The 24816-nt window shown below is 39.9% G+C and overlaps 2 protein-coding genes across 3 annotated transcripts in view; one reads left to right on the top strand and one right to left on the bottom strand.

Annotated features, from left to right (window-relative positions):
- Positions 1 to 16737, top strand: part of uxs1 (UDP-glucuronate decarboxylase 1) — a 35005-nt gene extending 18268 nt beyond the window's left edge. For both annotated transcript variants that reach the window (XM_080902000.1, XM_080902001.1), the window contains 10 exons: positions 572 to 752; positions 3941 to 4045; positions 4978 to 5037; positions 5627 to 5748; positions 10190 to 10309; positions 10765 to 10808; positions 13609 to 13669; positions 13774 to 13831; positions 15357 to 15460; positions 16486 to 16737. In XM_080902000.1, coding sequence (XP_080758126.1) covers positions 572 to 752; positions 3941 to 4045; positions 4978 to 5037; positions 5627 to 5748; positions 10190 to 10309; positions 10765 to 10808; positions 13609 to 13669; positions 13774 to 13831; positions 15357 to 15460; positions 16486 to 16617 — 987 coding nt within the window. In that variant the 3' untranslated portion in view covers positions 16618 to 16737. The remainder of the gene's footprint in view (positions 1 to 571; positions 753 to 3940; positions 4046 to 4977; positions 5038 to 5626; positions 5749 to 10189; positions 10310 to 10764; positions 10809 to 13608; positions 13670 to 13773; positions 13832 to 15356; positions 15461 to 16485) is intronic.
- Positions 16738 to 17286: 549 nt separating this feature from the next.
- ecrg4a (ECRG4 augurin precursor a) lies at positions 17287 to 23856 on the bottom strand. The gene is made up of 4 exons (XM_080902002.1): positions 23648 to 23856; positions 20488 to 20529; positions 20193 to 20362; positions 17287 to 17881 (listed from the first exon to the last, which is right to left on the bottom strand). Exons 1-4 carry the CDS (start codon positions 23715 to 23717, stop codon positions 17732 to 17734), a joined length of 432 nt encoding a protein of 143 aa, XP_080758128.1. The 5' UTR covers positions 23718 to 23856; the 3' UTR covers positions 17287 to 17731.
- Between the last annotated feature and the right edge of the window lie 960 nt (positions 23857 to 24816).

Here is a 24816-nt window from a genome sequence, read left to right as displayed (position 1 = left end):
TGTCATTAGACCACACCCCTTTTCATTACAGAGATGCACATCACCTAATATGCTTAATTGGTAGTAGGCTTTCGAGCCTATACAGCTTGGAGTAAGACAACATGCATGAAGAGGATGATGTGGACAAAATACTCATTTGCCTAATAATTCTGCACTCCCTGTAGTGTCTTCTAGTAACCCTAACCCCTAAGTTGTTTGTTTGGTGGATGTTAAGAGGTAATAGTAGAAAGTAAAGCAACAAAATATTAGCCTATTATATTATGATACAATATCACAATAATCTGTGAAACAATGGCACAAAACCTCTCCACAGATTTGTGTAAGACTGGCAATATTCATTTAATGGGAGATAATGAATCCTGCTGGCTTGCGTAGCATATTTAATTGTATTTTAAAACGGTGGAGCACTTGTAGCTAGTGTAATACAGCTGTGGATTTGCATGCATGCTATGTTGAAGGTACTGTTTGCTCACAGGCTGCATTTCATTGCTTTGTAACGTAATATACACTTAAGAAGACTCCGCATACCCTGACATTGCAAACATATCCACCACTGTGTGTTTGCTATTAGATAACTGGAGGAGCTGGTTTTGTGGGTTCCCATCTGACTGACAAATTGATGATGGATGGCCATGAGGTGACTGTGGTGGACAACTTTTTCACAGGAAGAAAGAGGAACGTGGAGCACTGGATTGGTCATGAAAACTTTGAACTCATCAATCACGATGTGGTAGAGCCTCTCTACATTGAAGGTGAGTGAAAAAGTGAAAGTGGTAGGTAATGACCTTTTCTACTTATTTCTACTGTCTGCCTGTTGGTTGAAACAAGAGGTATAATCCACAATGCTGCTATCTCAAGTTATTTTCCATTTAGTCAAATGTGTTTGATTCCACTCAGTATATCTGAAATAAGAAAATACGCTCTTGTTTACTAAAGCCGTATTGAATAACACCCCTTAGAAAACGAATATTACATCACTGCCTTGTGAACAGCTCACTGAGATATAAGTGCTCTATGTCTTCAGCATAAAGTAGCACAGTGCTTGATGAAGCCAGGCATTCAAATGATGATGCAGGCTTATGTACACTCTAAGTTAAAAACTCAGACTTCATCCTGAGCTAAAAGCTAGGATTTTAACATGATTTTAACACAGTCATCCACCTGCTCATGCCCACTTTGACGTGGACATCATGAGCATGCTTATTAAAACTCTGCACGCTTTGCTGGTTGATCACAAAATGCTTTTTCTGTTAGACAGTAAAGTTGTTTATTTTTTAAGAAATGCTAAAAGTTCGGGTTCTACCTGCAGGTGGAAAGAGTATTGAAGTGGCTGTGTTTGCCTCAAAATGTGAAGCTTTAGAATGAGGAACATGTTGTTTTTAAATTCGTTTTTTAGTTAGGTGGTGGCTGAAGTCCAACCTGAGCGAGCCAGAAATAAGAAAGTCAGCTTGCATGGAGGAGGGCAAAAGAGACAGGGGGGCTAAAAGGGCTTGTTTCAGATGGAGCATAAACTGATGGTGTTGCACAGAGGGCCAGTATAACAGTTGACATGCAAAACTACTCTACCGGAGTCCCAGAATAAGAATGTAGAGCTGGAAGCTACAAAAATAGGTCATCTTTAATGCTGTTCTGAGTAGAGGTTACACCACTCCAACACCCAAAAGGATTAAAAAAAAAAAAAAGAGTAATTTTAAGAAACATACAGTACTTTGGTGTCCACGGTGATGACTTATCACAGGGTCGTCCAACAGTGTTGTAATTCTAACTGCATTTACATTTTAAAAGTTTAATGCTGGAGAAGCTCAATTAAACCTATGTAACTCAAAACATTCATGCTTTGTAGTGTCATACAAAAATATACAAACCATCAGGTTAGCATTTCCTGGATGTGGTTATTTTTAAGAATGGCATTTTAGGGGTTATGTGAATTGAAAATGGGATACAAAAACAAAAGCGTCCATCAATAGTTATCAATAGAAGCTATCTGCACGGATTGGCGTGATCAGTAGCGGTACGGCATGTTTGATGCACTTTCTATCACGATCTGACTCCTCAGAGTGGTCAAGATTTGTAGGTGCCTGTCAGGATGGAAAAGCTTTGGTTTTCTGTTTTGATGCCAGAGTATTTGAGTTTCTCTATTTATCACTTTTTCTTCCAGTCTATCTTTAAATTCCCAGTACATGCTTAGAATTGTTCCAGGGTGCTGAGTGCCTTGATATTCTCAGTCAATCCAAGTGTGTTGACATCGTTTGTTTGCTTTGGTATACCATCTGTCAAAAGCAGCCTAACACTCTGTTAGACTTGATGTCTACATAGGTGGACGAGAATGGGCAGAGGTGGGATTGTTAACGGCAGGGAGGATTGACGGCTGAGGTAATAGCAGCCAACGTGTCTGCTGCAGAAAGGACATACTTAGTATTTTGTTCCAGCATAGCAATTGGTTTTTCTGCCTGATAATGTCTTAAAGACATCACTGCAGTTTGGTGTGAAAAAATTTCCCCATTAAAGTACCATACGCATGGAGAGTGCTAATGATGAACACATTTCATATGGAAGAGATCAACCAAACGTGTCTGATTGACATTTAATGTTATTGCTAATATACAGTCTTGAAAATGTATTCTAAAAATAAATGTGCACAGCAAAAGAGATCTCCTGTTGCTTGCAATAGTCTGATCTGACGTCAGTGTCTTTGGAATTTTGAGAGGAACACAAGGTACTGCAATGGACTTAAAAATACTGAGTGATGGGATGGAATAAGCTTTGAAAGTAAGGCATGGAAGAGGAGGTCACGCTTTCAGTGGCTGATAGGCTTTGCCTTGAAAAGAAATGATTTGAGTGGCCTACAAAACAGGAAAATGCTGTGGAGTGCTAGAGACTGGGAACGAGACAGATAAGTACCTGTTCAAGACTTATAGGGCAGTAAGGACTACTTACAAGGATAACCACAAAGATCAGACTAAGTACACATAATGCATTTCAAGTTTTTTTTTTTTATTGCTTATTAAATAACTTTGAGGATCATTGTCATTTTATGAAAAGTTTTAATTTGACACATTTGAATTAGTGTAGTTAAAGAAAGGATATGGAGAACAAGGTGTTCTCTCCACACAAATGATGGATCCAAAGGAGGAAAAGGTTGCTACAGTTTGGTGCCAGGAGTTTCCATTTAAAACCAATGTGCAGCTTTTAGGACTCTGACTCTGGGGTTTATTCTCAAAGCCTTTGTATAATCAAAGATTCCCGGGAAAGCCATGGGGGACTCAGTGAATATGGAAGTATCCCACATATTGGTTTACCCATTGGCCGTTTGCAGTTTGGGGTAAAAATAATAGAAATAACTCAAATAACATGACCTACTAATTTCTGATTACGTATGTTATTTATATTGTTCTAAACGCTTTTAAAAATCAGTTTTCTTCCATTTAAAATGTTTGACACATATAGATTTGCAACTCAACCTTGAAAGCCTCAAAGAACAACTGTTCTGGTTTGCAGTAGTACTGTTTTAAACCAAGCATTTCTTCAGAGCTAAAACTTGTTGTATTTGGAGTTCAGACTTACCTGCAGCTCCCAAAGTATAGATAGTTGTTTGTAGTCCATTGTTCTAATATGATATAGCACATATATCTGTTACTCTTAAGCCCTTCAGCTTGAATCTGCTGCATTATTACAGCTTTTTACCTCTCAGCCGTAAAAGGTTAAAGGGCTATTGTAGTCACCCACAGACACCCAAGTTTGTGAATGCGATAACTCAAGGACAAAGTGATGTAGGAGTTTTTTGCTTTTTGAGTTTAGTCTCCTCTCCTGCTCTTTTAAAGCCTAAGCTTCCTAAATTGATTATCAATAAAGGCTTTAAAAGTAAGGAAAAAATCCTCATATACAGATTTTATGAAAACAGGATTGATTTATTGATTATTGTTTCCCCTGCTCTTCACAGTGGACCAGATCTATCACCTGGCATCTCCAGCCTCTCCTCCTAACTACATGTACAATCCCATCAAAACACTGAAGACCAACACCATTGGCACACTTAACATGCTTGGTAAGTAAACTCAGTACTCAAGGATAACTCAAGGATAGGGTTAAAAAGATTCACTAATTGCATCGCCTGTAAATCAGAATTGATGCAGCCTTTTTTTTTTTATTTCTCCATCTGTTTAACAATAAAATATTGTAAAATATTCTTCAGTCTTCAGTTAAACCTGTATAAAAAATGTCTTTGTTGTCAAGTCAGACTGAAGAAGTAAAGGGAAAGAAATAGGATCCATTAGTCTCACTCATTAAATTGTCAGCTTTTTATCCAGCTGCTCCAGAAAAAAATGCCTGTCATATTATTTTGTCTGGGTGCTGTCAGAATATTCAAACTTAGGTTCATTACTTAAGGATATATGATTCTGCGACCTATTCGATCCTTCATGAGAAGTCTGGTGAGGCTTTTTTTGTGTGCTAACAATAGTGATTAAGCTTTCAGATGTAAAATGCATTTTGAAACTCCATCAGTGGTACAGCTCTGAGAGAACCAAATAACTTTTCCTTTTCATTTTCCTGCTGGTCAGATAATAAGTACTGAGTCAGAATAGCAGGTATATCCTTAATAGTCCTGTCATTTTTGAAGGAGCCACCATGAAACATTTATATAATAGAAACCATTGTTGAACAAGTCAAGAGTCATCTTTGTTATTGTTATGGAAATCTATTCTATTATTATTATTTTTAAAAAGGCTAAGAAACTTTGTCATCCCCAAACTCAGAAAATTAAATGATACGTGGATACCAATATAACAAAAAGGACCAATGTACTGCTCTATGAGAATGATTCCAGACACTCTCCAGTTGTATTGTCATTGTTTGAAGACAGGTTGCCTCCCACCAGATCACTTGTGCAGCCACCTCACGATCTAAAGTGGTTGCCCAGAGGTTCAGAGTGTTACCTGCTCAACCTACCATAACACTGTTGTTTTGTTTGTGTCCTAGGCCTGGCCAAGCGTGTGGGCGCAAGACTCCTGCTGGCTTCTACCTCTGAGGTTTATGGAGGTAAGAAAGATTTCTGAAGCCGGTTTTGTTTTCCACTGCCATTGTGAGCCTTTCGCACACCTGATGTTATTTACTGCTCATTCCTATGATCCATCCTGCATCTTTCACTAAAACGCAGTTTGGGTTTCAATCACAGCAAGAGCTCAAGATTGAACAAACCTGGGTGTTAGCTTATGTGTATGTGTGCGCTGTTATATTCATTCACACACGGCAACTACAGTTAATCAGATTTTGAGAGTCATAATTGATGAAGAGGTTTAAAAAATCCAAATGATTTCTTAAAATTTGTGCTTATTGTGAGGCTGAAGTATTGTACCATGTTTACTGTGAGATTCAGAAATGGCAAATGAGAGCTTTACCCTGAATGCTAATGAAGGTATGTCATTCAGCCTGTTCTTACAGGCCTTAATTATTTATTGCAAATGTTTCATCTTATCATCTAAGTGGTAAAATGCAGCTGTATCTTCTAGGCAGACATGGACGTGTCTGTGTGTGCACCAGTGAACAAGCAATTTTTTCTGTGTGGAGAAAGCTGAGCTGAAATTATGTGAAAACTGCTTGATCTGTTCCTGAAATAATTTTGTTTCAGATCCAGAGGTACACCCCCAAAATGAGGATTACTGGGGTCACGTGAACCCGATCGGTCCTCGAGCGTGCTACGATGAAGGGAAGCGTGTAGCGGAAACTATGTGTTATGCCTACATGAAGCAGGTATCCTCATCATTTAACATTTACTGTGCAATAACATTATCTATTCTTGATAATTATTATAAAATAAACCCTACAATTGTCTAAAAAACATTTAAATACAAATGAAAATCTGTACAATAATTGAATGTTTCTACTTAAACAGACACTTAATACTTTCTGGATGAGAGGACTAGAAATAACTATCCATGCAAGTGGTGAAAGGGTTTCTAAGATAAACAGGTTTCTAGCAATATATTTTTTTCATGTCTTGCTATGAGGCTGTTTTTAAGGCGATAGCTTCCCATCAGGCATGTCGACCTTTTGTTGAGACTTGTGTTTTATGATGAAAAATTCAACAAAGCTCTTCATGATTTCAGTTATGTTAAGACGGATTGGTATTGACTTGATTGACAACAGCCTTTGATGATCAGATATGATTGACTTCTCTTGCCTTTCCTTCAGGCAGGTGTTATTTATTTATCTGCCTCGTCACCCGCGCCCCCCTCAGAGCCTCATTATTTTTTTTTCGCACTTACTGAGAGAATTCTTGGAAACGGCTGGCTTTCAGAATCAAATGTCAGCTGTTTATGCTGCGGGACGAGAATATCGCACATAACATCTATTGCCCGGTCATGTAATCAAAACTCATGAACATTTAAAAAGTGATGAATGTGGGTTATGCAGCAGATGAAAAGGCATGTCTTACCTGCCTGTCGCCATAAAGAAATATTAAAGGGTGCGTGTGTACAAAAATTACAGAACAGTTTTTTCCAATCAAGTTATTTGATTGGACAATATGAAATTATGCTTAAAATGTCTCTTTACTTGGTTGTTATATTAATGATCATATGCATAACTGTGTTACATTGTAATACCTGTGAGGAGAAAAAGAAGCTAAAGTGTCATCACAGATTTTCAACAGCAGGGAGTACACGTTTCTTAAATTAAGCACAGACAGCCACTTCCTTATGGGAAGTGCCTGATGTGTTTTACATAAAGACAGTACTGTGCAAGTCTTGAACTACTTCTCATTTCTTTGTTTTTTGTCAGGAAAATTGGGAAATAGTTTATTGAAACGTGCAGCCATACATGGAAATATATGGGGCAAAAACAGAGTTTTTACAGTTGTACAAACTTGGAAGTCAATATTTGGTGTGACCACATTTATTCTTTAACACACTCTCTTAGGCAGATTTTCTGATAATTTCTTTAAGTAGTCTTCAGGAATAGTTCGAATGTTCTAGAAGAATAGTTTTTTTTAAGGACATTCAACACTCTTTTTTGGATGTTGGCTGGCTTTGGTTCAGTTCTCTGCCAAAATGATCCCACACTACTTCAGTAATGTTGGAGTCTGGGTTCTGGGGAGGTCAGACTATGATTGTGCTCCACTGGCTGATTTTTCTATCCAACTATGTTTTTACTCCAGCAGCAGGGTGTTTGGGATCGTTGTGATGCTTAAAAAAACAACCCCAGCCAATCAGAAGCTTTCCAGATGATATTGGATTAAAATCCAAACTTTCCTGCGTTCATACTTCCATCAGGTGTGATAAAAACTTAAACTCCACTGGATGAATTGCAGAATGACAGAGTCTCCACCATGTTAGATACTCACTGTTGGAAGTCTAAGGAAGTGTCACTGTTGTACCTCGCTCCTCACGACCTCTGGTACATATTGACAGTGATTTGAATAAAAACCTAAAAATCTGGATTTGTCACAGAAACACAGATTTTTAGTCCAGTTCTTGTGTAATCTCAGCATTTTCTCTCAGTTATCCTTGGTGTCTTTACAGATTAACTGAAGGGACAGATGCAAATTTTTCCCCAGTTTATTAGGACATGAATTTCTTTTAATCCGTTGCAGCTATATTTGGGGCGTGTCACTTCTTCTTTTGTCCTCAATTTGTCCAGTTTCATCAAATTTTTAAGGGCACACTGCACACCATGTTGAGATAAGTTTTCAGCTAATAGTTCTTTAGGAAACACCTTGTGTGGTTTAGGCAACATGCTGTTAGTAACAAAGTGGCTAAACATACAATTTGATTTTTTTCTTTGCTGAGTACTCTGTTGTGTATAGACAACACTGCTTCATGCCTTGGTTAAGGGTTAACAGACGAAATTCCTCTGAAAATGGTCAGGTGCAAGAACTGGACTGAAATTGAGTGAAAAAGCAGCCAGTGTCCAAAGAAAAACTTTGCAAAACCTCAAGACCAATTAAAAAAAAAAAATGAAACAAAACTCTGACTTCCTGGAAGCAAAATATAAAGAAATGAGGTGTGACTCAAGACTTTTGCACAGTACTGTATACTACTGTACAGCCTGTAGTGGAGCACAACTTCCTGTTTCTTCATTAGTATCTGAAATCATGCTGAAAAGTTGGAGACTGTTAGAAATGATGGAGTGCAATATGTCCTCCTCCCCAATATTATCAGATTTATGCTTCAACATATGAAAGTGAATAAAATTATTCAGCTGGAGCTTCACTTGAAATATTTTTGAAGGTAGAAACCTGCCAGTTTTGAGTGACTGGCTAAGCAGTGTGTACAACCTGTAGAAAATGTTCAGCATGAAATATGAATGAAACATGAGGAGTGGGGGATTAAAAGGTTCTGGAAATGGACCTTTTAAACATGGAAAACTGTGCTGAATTTAGATTTGGCGGGTTTCCTGTTTAGCATCATGTTGTCATGCACCTCAGGCTCTTTTCAGTGCGTCTGATTTTTTTTTTTTTTTTAAATATTTTTTATGTTCACTCTAAAAATGTAGCTATGTCCCCTGAAGCTGGGTCTCCTGTGGTGTGTAAAAATGGCAATCCCTTAATCAAATTTTCTTTTTTCATGAAGTGGGCAAATTTGCATGGAGTCTCATCTGGATCAGTCCAGGTTGAGAGAGAAAATTATGTTGGTGTGCCGAAAATAGTCTCCAGGCTCACTGGCACTCAGCACAGTTCTGTGAATTTTCTTACTCTGACACCTCAGGGGGCCAAACAAAACTCTGCATTAACAGCTTGACACTGGGCTTGAACCGCCTTTAGGTTTGAACACTCTGACCTTTTCAAGTGTCTTTGATTTAGCTTGGAGATCCAGCTCTTAACACCAGTCATGATCCATTACTAAATGTAGGTCAGTTTGAAACCCAAGTTGATGTTTTCTTTCATCTGCAGAGATTAGGCAAATTAAAATCAGGTGTTTTTCATTTTTATAGGCCCCATTCCCAGAACTTTTTGATCACACTCTTTTATTTATATAGAAGAGGGTGATTATATAGATGTATATGTATATAGTTGTAGCTTACATGCATACCAATGCTTACATTAAGACTTTTGTGTTCACTGGTTAAGTGATCTTTCAATATTTGCAGTTATGCAGTCACAGTGTGTCTAAGACCGCATTAGCTTAATGCTAATTTGCAGGTTTTTCAACGTCAGAGTTTAGAGGTTCCAGGTATTTTGTCTGAACTTGTCAGTCTTCTTCGTCTGTACACTGGAGTCATTTTTCACTCTGTTTAATGGTGGAACAGCCTCATCCTGGCACTAATGATTTATCCTACGGGGCAAGTATTCAGTGTTTCATCTGCAATTCGGCACGTATTGGTACATATTTATAAATCTCTAATTATTATGTTTTTAGAATTGCATCCTGTGCTTTGATTCATATTTATTTATTCATATTTATTTATTCATATTTATTTTTTTCTTCTTTTTATCCAAGAAGTTATATTATGGGTGGTGTTCCTAAAGGTATCCCACAGGTAATGTAGCTGCAAGTAATTTAAATTTAGTCAGTCTGGCTCATGATCAGAACATAGAATCACAGATATCCAGGGCTACCGTTTCTTAAAAATGGCATATTCCTGAGAGTCCTGTCAACTCTGTTCATGGTTCTTATTTATTGTCTATTGTCGTAAGTGTACTAATTTCCTCTTAGACTGTTTTCACCAACATCTTCGGTGAGGTGCATGGACTGAGAGTAGTGGAGGAAAAGTAACCCTGCTGAGTGTGTAGAAGTTTACCATTATTTACGGGACGGGGTTACATGAGCACACACGCACAGCCCTTTCGAGACCTCTTCATCATGTTGTCCTCATTGTGTCCTTGATCCTCACCACACTGAATATATTTGCAGGATGTGCCTGTTGAATTTCATGTTCCACATTTTCAAGAGAGCAATTTCCATAATTTTCATGTTTTTATTCATATTAAACGACCAAAGACGATTCCACGTAGCATCTGAAGTAGTTTGTGGTGGTGCATGAGAGTGACTTAAGAAGGTCCATGGATTTAAAATAAGGAAGAACTTTCTCACTCTGGGATCAAGCAGAGTATCTATCCTCTACTTGGCCTCGATTATTTACTGATTTTTGACAAGTGGAGGTGATTATGTATGTGAGGATTGAGTATTGAGATCCTTAAAAAGTATTCAGACACCTCAGAGTTAACAAGTTCTCGGTTCTCCTTTGCTTACAGGAGGGTGTAGAGGTGAGAGTGGCAAGAATCTTCAACACGTTCGGCTCCCGTATGCACATGAACGACGGACGGGTTGTCAGTAACTTCATCCTTCAGGCTCTTCAAGGAGAACCTCTCACTGTATGCATTTTAAGTTTTTTACTTGCTCGGCTTTCACCTCATTTGTATGTGCTGCAAGTATCGAGGCACATCGGGATCATTTTAAAGCACATTGGATTAGTCCCACATGGAAGATGGTTTAATAGTCATATTACATATAATTTTCTTTAACTGAAAATTAAAGGATGGGGTTTTATTATTTCAAATCTAGATCCTGACCTATTTAACATAATTTCTTTGACATCGTAAAAGTGGTTTAAAAGCATTACATTGAAACCAAATATGGATGCAGTAGAGAGAAATGTAAGGAATGGGAGCAGGGGAATAACATGCATCCAGAGGTCCAAAGGGGACTCTGCTTCTGAGGGTATTTACACAGGGTAACACATGCTAACCTTGGCCTTGACTTTGACATTTTACAATGTCAGCTTGCTCATCACTCAAGGATAGCCTGTTTATTTTATTTCTTCTTCTAGGTTTACGGTACCGGCTCCCAGACAAGAGCCTTTCAGTATGTAAGGTAAGTTTACTAAATTAAACCCATTATATTCATCCCTGAAATGCACAATTTTTCTCATCGATCTCCATTGTCTCATTATCTTAAACAACTCTTAAGCCACACCCCCTTTTATTTTTATTTTCGCTCCAAAGAGCCAAACTTTCCTTCCATTTTTTGAAGTAATCTTGAGCAATAACTCTCAAGGCTTTCTGAAGATCATACAAAGTTTTTTTTTTTAGACATTTGTTGCTTTTTCACTCGTTTTCAGTCCAGTTCTTGTATTTTCAGCTTTATTTAGTAAGACACTCAGCACTGACCTATGAATCAATCATGTATAACAAGGCACCTGATTCAAAGGATGATCCTGTGTCTTAGCAGAAAAATAATTTTAAATTGCATATTGAAGCACTTTGTTATGGTCACATAATTTGCATTTCTTTAGTTGAGTCTACGAAAAATAATAATAAAGATAACATAGTTTGACATTCATAAAATAGTATTTTTACAAGAGCTTTTAGCTGAAAACTTATTCAGTTTCCTCAAATATATTACGAATACACTGCTTGTCGAAATATGTCAAGTGGCAGGCCTAAAGTAAACTATCTACAACAAACGAACAGTATCTGAAAGTCAAGTTTTTAAGAGACCAGAAAAAGTCTAGCAGAGGCCTGACACACGATCGTTGCCACTGTAAATCTTGTGTATGTTTGGAAGAGGTCAACTGTGAGTGTGTACAGCCATCTGTAAAACACAGTGGAGACTCATTTCAGCCAGTGGTGTTTGAAGTCTGAGAAGTACAGTCAGATTTTGAGACACCATTCATACCACCTAAAAAGCTGCTGATTGGCAACACCTTCATTTTTCAGCATGACTCGAAACACACTGATAATGCAGTAAAAGCATTTTCAGACGAAAACCCCGTTTTCAAATCTCGCCAGGGTAGCCCAAGGCTGTCAGTCGTGGATTAGCCTCCCCAAAGATCCAACCTCGACATTATTGAAGCGGAGAACAGAGCAAAAGGCAGCCAACATTCAAAGAAGAGCTTTGAATGTCCTTGAAGCTGCCTGGAGAACTATTCCTGAAGACTACATAAAGAAATTAAAGAAAGCCATCAAAGAGAGTTTAGACTATGTTAAATTAATTAGTTAATACCAAATATTATGACTTGTTAGTAATGTAAAAACCCTGTTTTGTTTTTTTTGTTTTTTTACCTTATCTACTCTATTTCCATTTATATTTGGTTATTCTTTACTGAACATTTCTTTATAAATGAAATGAGGTGTGGCTCAAGACTTTTGCACAGTATTGTGTGTCACCTGTTTCAAATACTATAACAAAAAAATACTAATAATGACAAATAACTTTTAATATGAAATATTAAGCAGTCTCTGTACACACACATATGCCAATGTAAACCAGAGTGAGGCTTTTGTTCATGGTGGCATTAAACTGTATGAAAGATATGTTTGTGGGTAGAGTTTTACACTTTTGTAGATTTTAATATAAAGTAAAGAAGCGTGGTGTAAGTTCAAAGAGTATTTACTGGTTTCATTTCGTCAGACTGAGCAACAGGGATCAGAGGCACAGAGCATTTGAAGCTCTCGTATCTGATCGTAGCATTTACCTGATGCCCTGTATGACTTTCATGTTGTGTAAACAGTCTTTGGGTAGCTTTTCTTGAAGTTGACCCTCCAGAAAAAAATGTATTTCATAACTAACACCTAAAGCTAATCAGATCTAAACTTTCACACCAAGCAATTAAAGATGCACACTGGAGAATTTCATGATTTCAGTTCTAAAATGTTTTATTAAAAGTTTTTACAGAATTTACAAACAGCATTCATTCATGCATTCAATTTTGCATTGAAGTTTCTTTGTGAGTGATCAAAAGGAAAACAAATAGTTGGATTTCTAAGTGAAAGTAAATCCTTGGAAATTAACAGCAAATGTACCATAAAGTGTTTATGTAAACGGTAACTGTGTCAATAAATAAAGTAATATGATGAGAAAAGGAATGAACTCAAGTTTTAGATTTTTCAAAGGAAGAAACATTGGGTGAAAAGCCGTAATAAATATGGTTGAAGTTATAAAGAAAATTTGCAGAATTATTTATAAATAATGTAATAAATAATGAACAATTTGGGGAGCAGCACTAAAAGATTCATTGGTGTGAAGAAGTTCACATCAAGTTTCTGCCGGCGCAGGTCTAGGACTCCTCTTTGGCTGTTGGTATGAATTGTGCCTCAGTTCGGGAAGTGGACAAATAAACTTTGTGTATCTCGTTAGAATAAGTTGAGATCTGGGGTGAGGTTCAAACATGCTGCTTTGTCTATTTCATCGTAGATTTTCTTAACTGCTTATCCAGCTCAGCTGTTTAAGAGGCAGGGTACATCCTGAATACGGCCATCACACAGCTGCTCCATCAGAGTTAATTAAATATAACATAATATTAAATGTAATAGAAACAAAAATCACAATTAAGTTCCCTTAACTGTCCCTGTGTTTATTTTTGATATCAGATTGTTAACCTGCTAAATTCTAAATTAACTTTTCCAGAGTTGGACAGTCTTATCTCAGTGTGCACTTGCCTGCCAGTGTTGAGGTCTAATTATGTTAAGTGTGTGTGTGTGTGTGTGTGTGTGTGTGTGTGTGTGTGTGTTAGGGAGAGTGAGAATGAAACAAGTGTCAGTCAGGGTATGCTGATACACTTGCATAGATGCCACGTGGAGTATACACGGTGTTCTGATTAAAGAAATCTGTGCATGTTCATAAAGTGTCCTTCATATTAAAAATAGAGCGTGCTCCTGTCTGTGTTTTCCAGTGATCTGGTGAATGGCCTTGTCTTGCTGATGAACAGCAACATCAGCAGTCCAGTCAATCTGGTGAGTTCATAATATGTGGCTGCGTTTCATAAATTGAAAGGCAAATTGATTCTGTGTGTCTGACACTTGCTGACTCTGATGTAATGGATTAATTTGTTTTTCAGGGAAACCCAGAAGAGCACACTATATTGGAGTTTGCTCGCCTCATTAAAAGTCTTGTTGGTAAGTCTTGTGCGGCCTGTACCAGCTCATGCCTCGTCATCGTTTTATCCTGGTGGTATAAGGTCGCCCTCACAGGGAGGAAGTCGGCAGGACATTTAAAAGCAGGATCACTTTCTTGTTTGGAGCAAATCACAGCTAACCATAAATGCAACCAAAATAGCGTCAGCTGCAATGGGGATGTCAGCGGGCCTCAGCATGAAGTATGCTAATGAGAACATGCCTGAGGCAGAGAACCATGAAAGATTGCTCGGTCATAACCAGAATCCAAGAATGTGATAAGTTGATGGATGTAAGGTGTATTCCAGTGGATTGGTGACAGGTGAAGGTTCACAAGCTTTAAATGGGCTGCAAAAAGTGACCTCATGTGACAAAATAACCAAAAGAAGTGACAATATGTCAGATGATACAGTGTTGTGTATATCATGTGTTGATCAGTGTTACTCAGTGTTCATCTGGACGTAGCGTTTTTCAGTGGGAGAAACATTCAGTGTTACTTATTTGTGGTAGTAGAGGCTCCAGTCTGCAGAGCAGTTCTAAGACAACGATAAGTCATGAGAGTTATACCTGCTGATTTCTTTTCTTTTTTTAAACGTGTGTATACGTGCAAGGAAGGTTTGTTTAAACGTGTGTCTTGGGAAGTCTGGCAGCATCTTATGCCCACAGAGTGTATGATAAAAGATGAACCTTTGGGGTCTGAATAGTGAGGTGGAAGTGCCCTAAACCTGCACTCTTTCCTGTGACCAACAGGGGGCATTTCCTTTGTTGGCACCAAAAAAATCTATCTATATGTTGAAAATAGATATATTAAAAAAATGTGAAAAGGAGTGTTGATGTCTGCTTTATTACCTCAGTAAACTGTTTATGGATTTTAAATTAAATTTTGTAAATTGTGGTGCCCAGCAGAGTGAAAAAGACGCTTGTGTTATCGAGTTCTCACATAGGAGGAGGGATGACTCCTTAAGTACACACTTTAAATTTAAATCTAAGTCCTGCACTGCAGAAACACCAAGAAGGAGGTGTTTCATTGTTTTGCAGTGGTAAACAAATAAGTCTAGAAGTTTCATTTTAGTTTTTTGATGATATTGGAAAAGTGTAAACTCAGTTGCAGCCACCAAATCTCTGAGTGATGGAAAAACAGACCACAGTGTGAAATGTTTGTCATCATGTGAAACACACTCTGTATTGAATGAATAGTTGTGATTGGTCCAGCACTATCAAAACCAGGCGTAACCTCGGGGGTGTCAAGGGTTATTTAAGGTGGAATTTCTTTTTTTTGTCTTTGTGGTCTCTGCAAAGAGATGCATGTTTGTTTGTTTGGTTGGTATAGTGTCTTACATTACCAGTCACTATAGTGTGACATCATATTGCAGTCTCTGACTTACTTTCATAGTAAACAGCCAGGGCCAAACCTGGCACTGAATGTAGTTCCCTAAAAGTAAAACAGTCCCTTCAGTTGGCTCTGTGAAGAATAATAACATCCTCCTCCCTGCTGTCCTTTAAAACACTACCATGTACACACACGCAGTGAGCCAAAGCCAGATCCAGTTTCTTCCTGAGGCCCAGGATGACCCACAGAGGAGAAGACCCGACATCCGCAAAGCCAAGATGATGCTTGGCTGGGAACCGGTGGTACGTGTGACGCACGCCGAGATTATTCTGAGATATTTGTAGTGCACACATGCTGTCTTCCACCATCAGTATACTTGATGTCCTGAAGTTTTTAATAGTGACTGAGCTGAGTGTTAAAAATGTTACATAATTTAAAGTTTATTTACACATGAGACTGTTATACATAGACTTGCGATTAAGTGTAAAAGAAACTCTTTGCAGTCCTGTGAAAACAAAGTACTGTGTCGATAGGAATTAGCAGGGTAAATACCAGCTGGATGCTGCTAATCTTTATAAAAGCAGAAGTTTGGGGAGTTATGCCACGGGGAAAAAATCAGTGATGAGCTTAGCCAAGCAGCTATTCCTCCCATCAGTTTGGCACATTTCAGACTCTAGAGTTAACAGGTCTCAGTTAGCATGTTCAGTTCAATTCAGTTTTATTTATATATCGCCAAAACACAACAACAGCTACCTCCAGGTGTTTGATATTGTAAGGTAAAGACCCACAATAATACATAAAAATCAGAGAAAACCCCCTATGAGCACATACCTAGGTAACAATGGGAAGGAAAAACTCTTTAACGGGAAGAAACCTCCAGCAGAATTGGGCTCAGGGAGAGGCGGCCATCTGTCGCAACCGGTTGGGGGTGAAGGGAGGGAATATTAAAGTTAAAGGCAGCACAGTTTGAAACAGGAAAAAAAGAGCTTATAGATGATAGCTACATTCAGTATCATCCAGTATCAATCTCACTGTTACCTCTTTAACCTCCTGAGGGAAAAATAAATGAATTCATCCAAAACATCAAAGGCCAGTCACACCGTGACTTCATAATATTTACAATTATTCCTATGAATTCAACACCTTAACTCGGAAAGAGAAGTGCAGGCTGTGAATATATATGACAGGGGGCTGTATTAGCCGGACTGTCAGTGATGTGAGATGCTAAATGATCGGTTAAGGGAAGGTATTCGACTCCGAGGTGTCGAATACCTCCTGTTCCTCCTGGTAGTATGTCAGCGTTTGATGTGTTGTCTTGTGTTGACAGGTGCCCCTGGAGGAAGGCTTAAACAAAACAATTCAGTACTTCAGCAGAGAGCTGGAGCACCAGGCTAACAACCAGTACATCCCCAAACCTAAAGCTGCCCGCATGAAGAAAGGAAGACCCAGACACAACTGAGCCTTACTGTTCCACCTCAACACAAAGATCTTAAGACTCCTTAAAGTGCAGCTTTGTGAAATACACTGCTGATTGCTGCACTCTGGGAAATGGAGTCTTTTTTTTTTTGACAAGCAGAGACATCCTACTCTTAAAACGTATTTTACAGACTGTTGGCCTGCACTGGACCTACGATTTTAGTGTCAGTAAGGCCGCCTTACTGCAGCTTGTGTGACAGACGAGCCAGAATCAGAGGCAACAAACTGAAGGCAAGAAACTTGCCTCAATCTACTTTCTTTTGTGAATTTATGCTTTTGCTATTTAAATCGCCGACATGAGAATTCTGCAAATAGCTTGCACTGTGCATCTGTGCTTTGTGTTTACTTTGTGTTTTGTCTGTAGAAACAAGCTATCTGAATTTGGTTTTTTTCACTAGATGTTTTGTCCTTCGATCAGTGGCGTGCCGGCACCCTGTTGGCTGTCCATGCAGCGCACCGCAGGGCTGGGATAAACCTAGAAAGACTGTTACAGATTTGCTTTTCACAACATCTTCCGTGTTTGTTGATTAATTATTTCGGGTGAAGATGCTATTTTAATAAAATATTTCCAATACTTTGCGTTTGATGTTGATGGTTAAAGACACTCACCTACTGTTGAGTCAGATTTAAGAAAAAAAACATGGCAGAGCCAAAGAAGTACAGAGCTACGTCTTTATTTACAGGTAAAGGCAGAGAGGAAACCAGCTGTAGTTGTCGGGCAGGTGGATGTCTATGAATAAAAATTATTTTAGAATTAGTATGTAGAAAGAGAGAAAATTATCATGAGAAATATATAAAGAAGGGGGTCAAAGGATGATTTTCAAGGGGCTACACTACACAAAAGACAGAATACCTGTGAAGTACTTGAACAGGTGTGAGACTAAAGAGATAGAAGGCGACTAACTGAAAGATCCAAAACCTTTGGTGCTTGTATTCTCAATGCAGTGAGTGCATAAATCTGCTCATAATGCAAATGATTCCTTTTAGTACACCTAATTTAAAGTTGGAGTGAGGGTATGTCTCCTGGGAATGAATGCTGCTTAATGTACCACACTCTGATGGGACTGATATGCACCCAGATGTGTGCGTGTCTGTGGTTAATAGTAGTCGTAGTTAACATTAGCGCCGTGTCTGTAAGAAGAAGGATCTCGCGGGGCAATGGGAGCGTTTTCATCATAGTGGTGCTGACGGCCGGGGTCGTTGGCACGCGCGTGGTCCCTCCAGTACGCCATGTCGGCCTCCAGCCTCTGGTGAGACAAAAACACCACGGATGTCACTTGTTAATAAACTCAATAGAAGTCTGAAGCCAGCAGACGCACAGGGTGCTGATAAGATGACCACCAAGACTGTCAGCAGGCATAGCTGTGGCAAACAGACCTGCATGAAAGGCAAACGCTGAAAAGGCCGATGCTATGACAGCTTTGGCCTTTTAAAGGAAGCAACAGCAAATGGCATTAGCACAAGGTGTCAACATGGCGCTGTTGGAGAAATACTGCTGTAGCGGGGTGAAACACATGCTGTCAGCTGTCAGAAATGGCAGCGGGGAGCTACTTTGTGCACTCGGCTCTCCTTTTTCTGCGTTCCCTTCGCTCCTTAGGGTCCCCGGTGAGTTCTTTTTTTTTTTTTTTTTTTTTTCTTTTTTTTGCCTGTCCCGTTTGGCTCTTTTGCCATCAGAATTGTTGTCTAAAGGCAAAGAAAGATGCCCAACGGATTTACTTTACCAAACTGACCATCCCAGCCTTGCCGTAATGGTCCATTTGATTCACCTTTTATTGTTTATTTTATTTTCACTTACTGAATACGGGACAGACTTGACTGGGGGAAAGAAGGGGAGAAAGAAAGAGGGAAAGAGAAACAGCTGAGAAGAGGGACGGGGGAGAAGGGCAAAAGACAAAAACCAACAGAACGGGCAGAGAAAAAAAATGCATATATCAATCACCTGGATCACCTGCTGAGAAAGAAAAAAGAAAGCAAGCAGAAGAGAACAAGAGTAATAGAATAAACAACATCACAATGATATATGGGAATATGACAGTAAATACTAAATGTTAAACATTATTGTGCAGCACATAAGATCAACAGAACACAGTGTGCTTTGAGGTAGGAGCCAAAAAGGGTGTAGTTTGTGGGTGTGATCACCCGTGTGTACATCTGTGAGCATGGACGCGTTTGTTTTTTGTTTTTTAAAAGGTTCCTTCATGTAATAATCTGCTAGAGGGTGTGGGGGGGCCACAGCCCCGTCCTCCAGGGCGTGAAGCAGGTGTGGAGGAGATCAAAACTCCAGACATCCAGAGGCCCCCAGAACACAAGAGACCAAGGAAGACCAACAGAGGGGCAGCTGCGCCACTGTCCCGGAAAGAGCTGAGGAGAGTCCCAGATGAGGGCTCACTCAGCAGCCGCGGAGCAGAAGCCAGGGGGAGTTGCAGTGACGCGCCCGTGAGCTCCGCCGGCAGCCAGCTGCGCCTGAGTGACCGAGCCCCAGGCCGAGAGGCCGGGGGCACCCCACCTCCGAAGTGGCCCGAGCGAGCCCCAGGCTCCAGGCCCCGATAAGCGGCCGCCAAGGAGTGAGCCGGTGTGTACCTGGACGCCCATCCCCGGACACAAAGAACCACCAACGCACCGATGTCTGAGGGGGTCCGCCACTGGCAGGGGGAGTGGTGGTAGGGGGAGATAGGCCTCCAAACCTTGGAGGGCCTGAGATGTCCCCAGAGAGGTGGCGCCCGACACCCAACCTGACATATAGACACAGACATACAGGCACACACAGATACAAACATCCATTCCCACCTTCATGCTCTCATATGCACTTACTCCACACTCAACCAACGTGGAGACAGACATAAAGAGACGTTGTACACACGATCACACTCCCCAAGCGTACTCTACAAACCGGGTCTAGGTGCCCCCGCCCCTGGAGGGGGGAACTGCACCCAGACCCAGGTGGTGTTTCCCTTTTCCCTGCGGTGGGGGGAGGCAGACCGCCCCGACTCCGCAGCAGCAGGAAGGCTCCACACTCCAGACCGCAGTCGGACGGCCAACTCCTCCTCCTAGCCCCCCTGCTCCAGCAGGTCGCAGAGAATGGGGGTGAGAGAAGACTCCAAACCTCCCTCCACCCGCTCATTGTAATGTTGATGCATGTGTGTCCCCGGTGAGTTCTACACGAGAGCCGCTGACCTGGAAGAAAGCTGAATCTGGCGCTGTAAGTGGGTTTCTGCTTGTGCGTGAGAGAGAGGAAATTCATGTTGTCGCGTGTTCAGCCCTGCACCTGTACTTATCTGTTCATGATTTGGCCTTTTGAGGAATGTTTCAAGCATCGTTCAGCCATCAGACCAGTGTTTAACCGAAAATGTTTGTCTTAAAAACAAATGAGATGAATGAAAGGTCTCAACTTTTTGTACTCTCTGTGTATGTGTTTGTGTTACTCTCATACAGTTATTTTTAAGTGTTCCTCTTGGTTTTACTCGCCTAATCCGACATTACTGAATAGTTGTAATGGTATTTTACTATAACATAAAGTTAGTCTTAAAGTTGACCTCTCTCAGAAGAAACATAACTCACCTGCTCATCATATCCCATGTACATAAACTGCATGATCCACTGCTGTACGTCCGGTCTGCTGCGATCCCAAAGGTTCCTCTTGGTTCTGCTCAGTTTTGCCAGGAACTCTTTGGCTTTGGAAGAAGGAACTGCAACTGAGGACCGTGATGCTGCAGTACCAGTTCCTGCCACTGGATGGAGGCACAACAGGGGGTGGGGGGTAAGAAAGGCATGGTATTTTGAAAAATACTTAATGTTGTTGAGTTTTCTATCAGCCGCACAAAGACAATGTTAGGTACGTGTTTAAGGATGTTACCATCTCGCTTCAAGATCTTGTGTAAGTGGCCGTCGCTGGATACTGTAAAGGAGAGTCAACAGAGACATAATGAGCTGCAGTACAAATGCTTTTCTTCGTGGCAGGTATGTTAGACTGGTGATAAATAATAAAAACAACTAACTCAGATATAATTAATCTTTAAAACAGCCACACATTTTAACCAGTCAGCTTAAGGTGTCTGTTTCTTTCTGATGCCATCTTCACAAAATTATAAATACTATTCATTTATACACACTCACTGGATGATTTGTTAGCTACACCAAACTTTGCCTTCATAACAGCCTTCATTCTTAATGACACAGATTCAAAAACATTCCTAATTTTTTGACATGACCGAATGACACAGTTGCTGCAAATTTGCCAGCTACATAGCCATGATCCCGCTCCACCACATCCCAAAGATTCTCTATTAAATTGAGATCTGGTGAGTGTAGAGACCATTTGAGTGCAGTGAACTCAAACATACAGAAGAGCATGGTTATTTTAAGTGGTTACTTGTTGCTGTTGCTTTCCTATCAGCTTGAAGCAGTCTGGCCATTCTCTGGCTGCTGACCTCAACGAGACATTTTCATGCAGAGAACTGCTGGTAACTAGATAATGTATCTTTTCTTTGTTCATTCTCTGTAAATCGTACAGATGCCGATCAGCAGTAACACTTAGACCAGACTATCAGTCACTAACAACTGCTCTGCATTCAAAGTCACTCACATCACTTTCTTCCTCATTGTGATGCACAGTTTGAACTTCAGCAGATCGTCTTGACCGCATCTACTTGTCTAAATATACTGAGTTGCTGCAATGTGATTGGCTGATTAGATATTTGAGTTAGCAAGCAGTTGAACATGCGTGCCTGACAAAGTGGCTGGTGAGCATCTGTCCGCATTTCTTTATGTTGTTTGCAGTGCAGCAGTTTTTCTGGTTGGCATCAGTAGTTTTACACCCTTCACTTGTGCTTACTCAGCCGGCAAGTTGCCAACTCGCATCCAAAGAAAGCAGCTTCTGGCAAATTTGCATGTAAATAAATGTGCTGCGGTCACTTCCTAGATCTCTTCTGGCACACTGTTGACCCAATGTTTGGAGCACTCGTGTCCAAGAGTTCACCAAACCAATCTAGTCAGATGACGTTTTACTGCACTGTATTGAGCCCCGTGCATTTGGGTGATGTTTCTGTAACTTAGTCTTTTGTTTGTTTCGGAACATTTAAACAGAAAACTGAGCTCAACACCGGAAGATGCACAGAAATACAGCCGTACAGGCATTTCAGTGGCATAATTCGAGATAAAGTTGGAGAGAAGTAGATTTATTCAGAATGTTCTCAGTACTGCAGCAGCTTGGCCTTCATAATGTACTATTAGTCATTATTAGTCATTATTTCCACAGCTCTGCAGTGGTGTAATTATTCTTTTCTCTAACCATCATCATTAGAAATGTGTCCACTTCCTGACATCTTTAATAGTGCATCAATCTGCTGACGTTCAAGGTCCCTAGATGATTTATCCTACTGGCTCATTTACTGACCTACTCTGTAGTTCCAGCAACTAATCAAATGATCAAAATCCAGCTTTGGTTGTTTGAGTACCTACAAGAGTCCTGACAGCAACTTCATCCTTGGTTTAACCTTTTTGCCTTGCAGATGTTATCATGCTAACATGATAAACTGTGATTCATTCTCAGAGAGGAATGGGCAAACTGCTTCAACTTGGTAGGAATATAATGGTAACTAAAATAACCAATTACAACAAAGGCATGACTGAGAGCGTCTCTGAATGCTGTTGAACCTTGAAGCAGATGGTGTACAGCAGTAAAAGCTTACTTCAAATACCACTCCTGTCAGCTAAGAACAGGAAACTGAGGCTACAGTTTGTACAGGCTCATCAAGACTAGACAGTGGAAGACTGAAAAAATGTTTCCTGGTCTCACGAGTCTATTTCTGCTGTGACACTGGGGTGGTCTGATTAAAATATGCCTTGCTGACAATGTCCATGTGTGTGACCACAGTTTACCATCTTATGATGGCTATGGAATAACACACAAATCATCTCGAACTGGTTTCTTGAACATGGCAATGAGTTCACTGTACTCAAATGACCTCCACAGTCACCAGACCTTAATCCAACAGAGCACCTTTGGGGTGTGCCGGAACAGGCGATTCCTGTCATGGATGCACACCTGACAAATCTGCAGCAACCGTGTGATCTGTGAATGAAGTGTATTTTAGCATGAAAAAATTAGCATTGCACTGTACCTAGCAACCTCACAGAGCTGCTTGCATGAGCCTCTGTAAGCAAAGCTATCTGTTGAATACGTTGATCAGTTTTTAAAGTCTGATTGTGCGATACCAGGGCATGGTGGCTGTACAGCAGGATGCTAAAACCCATCAGTCCTAAAACTATGCGTGATGCATGTCCGGAAACATCGTTTGCTGTAGAAACCACATGGTTTGCAGGCTGGTGCTTCAGACCATGAAGTTTGAGGAAAACCATAAATAAGCAGAAGCACATTCCCTTTTTTTCAGAATGACTTTAATAGTGTTTTCCTCAGCTATTTACCTTCACATTACTGTTTCATATCATAGTTAGGGCCATTTAAGTGTTGGATATCTTGTTAGATCACTGCGTATTAGTTAACTTTGTCTTATTCTTCAGACTTAAACAAACTTTAATTTTAGAAGAGATCCTTTTCAGATTCAAAGATGCAGGGATTGTTTCACTCTTGTTTTATTTAAAGAAAAGCTCTTTATGAGGCATGTGTTTGTAGGCTTTTCAACAGAAGATTATTGAAGCAGATGTGAAGCACATGTGAGTTTGCTCAGATGGATTTTTCATTTAAAGTGACTTTAAATCCTGTCTATGTGGAACCTTCTTACAAAATAGAATGAACTGAAAACAAAGACGACTTTGCAGGTTTCTAAAATGCATTTCAGAAGGGATCAATTGCACTTTAAGTTTGTGGAATATAGTAAAATGATCCTTTTTTTCTTAACAAATGTAAAGAAATGCATCTTTTTAACTAGTGCCAGTGCAGTTAAAAAGAAAAAAAAGCAGCTGCAGAAATAAGACCTAATGGTATTGGAAACATTCGAGTCAGTAAAAGATGTAAACTTAGAAGAAGCCAAAGAAAAACAAAAGATTTTGCTTACCTCTAAGAGCTAATAATGTCAGCAGTACAGCCAACCCCATTACCCTCAAATAGAAATGCTGGGATGCCATGTTGTACCCACTCACTCTTTCCAGATCTCCTTAAAGGCAGCAACTGTGCAAAAGCATTTGCACAACCATAAGAATGGGCGGAAACCCCGACTTTCCAAGTGGAAACTGGCCTGTGGAATGGTTTCACCTCCTTGCCTTCAGAAACACGACTGCACCTGGGAGGGTTTTTTTCTCCCCCTTAAGTGAATTTTCATGTGTGTACCAGATACTTTTCCATCTCCAGCTCAGTGTGTGAGCAGCGGGGTTTGTGGGAATGCAGTTTGTCATGTGGGTTTATTCTGTGGAAAAAAACATTCCAGATTTTGAGCCTTTGCAAAGTGAAGTTGGTTAACTTCAGCTGCACCAATATGTTTTTATTTAACAAGAAATGTTGCTACACTTTCTAAAGGGATTCAAACTGTGCAGCTTTAAATCTTTCTGCATTTTTAATGCATATTTCTAGCAGCAATTTCCCTTCAAAAATGCACTAAAATACCTGAGCAGGAACCCAGAAAGTGGAGAGAGCTGCTTGAGTTTTATTTCGGCAACAAGTCTGTGACCAGCAGTGAGAATCTCTTTGCTCTTGTGTAAACCTTCTAATCTTTTGCAACTACCTGAAGGACAGAGTGACGCTGTGAGGCTCAAGAATGTATAAAAAGCAACATTCAGGTGAAGAGAAGGTGAAATGACTGAGTGGCTGCAGCTTGAATTATCTTCCCTCTTCCATATTTTAAATTCACCAGCTGAAAGTGGAGACTTTCAATACAGCCACATTACATCTAATCAGTTTACACATATACTGGCACCTTTCAGCCAAGCGGTATCTTACTCTATAAAACCTTTTTGATGTGAAACATATTTGCATGTTAATGAATTCTATTTAATTCTACAGGGAGTGCAGAATTATTAGGCAAATGAGTATTTTGTCCACATCATCCTCTTCATGCATGTTGTCTTACTCCAAGCTGTATAGGCTCGAAAGCCTACTACCAATGAAGCATATTAGGTGATGTGCATCTCTGTAATGAGAAGGGGTGTGGTCTAATGACATCAACACCCTATATCAGGTGTGCATAATTATTAGGCAACGTCCTTTCCTTTGGCAAAATGGGTCAAAAGA

The sequence above is a fragment of the Rhamphochromis sp. 'chilingali' genome (assembly GCF_963969265.1).
Source record: "Rhamphochromis sp. 'chilingali' genome assembly, chromosome: 14".
Taxonomy (NCBI): Eukaryota; Metazoa; Chordata; class Actinopteri; order Cichliformes; family Cichlidae; genus Rhamphochromis; species Rhamphochromis sp. 'chilingali'.
Note: the sequence above shows the minus strand (reverse complement) of the source record. Positions and strands in the feature narration are given on the sequence as shown.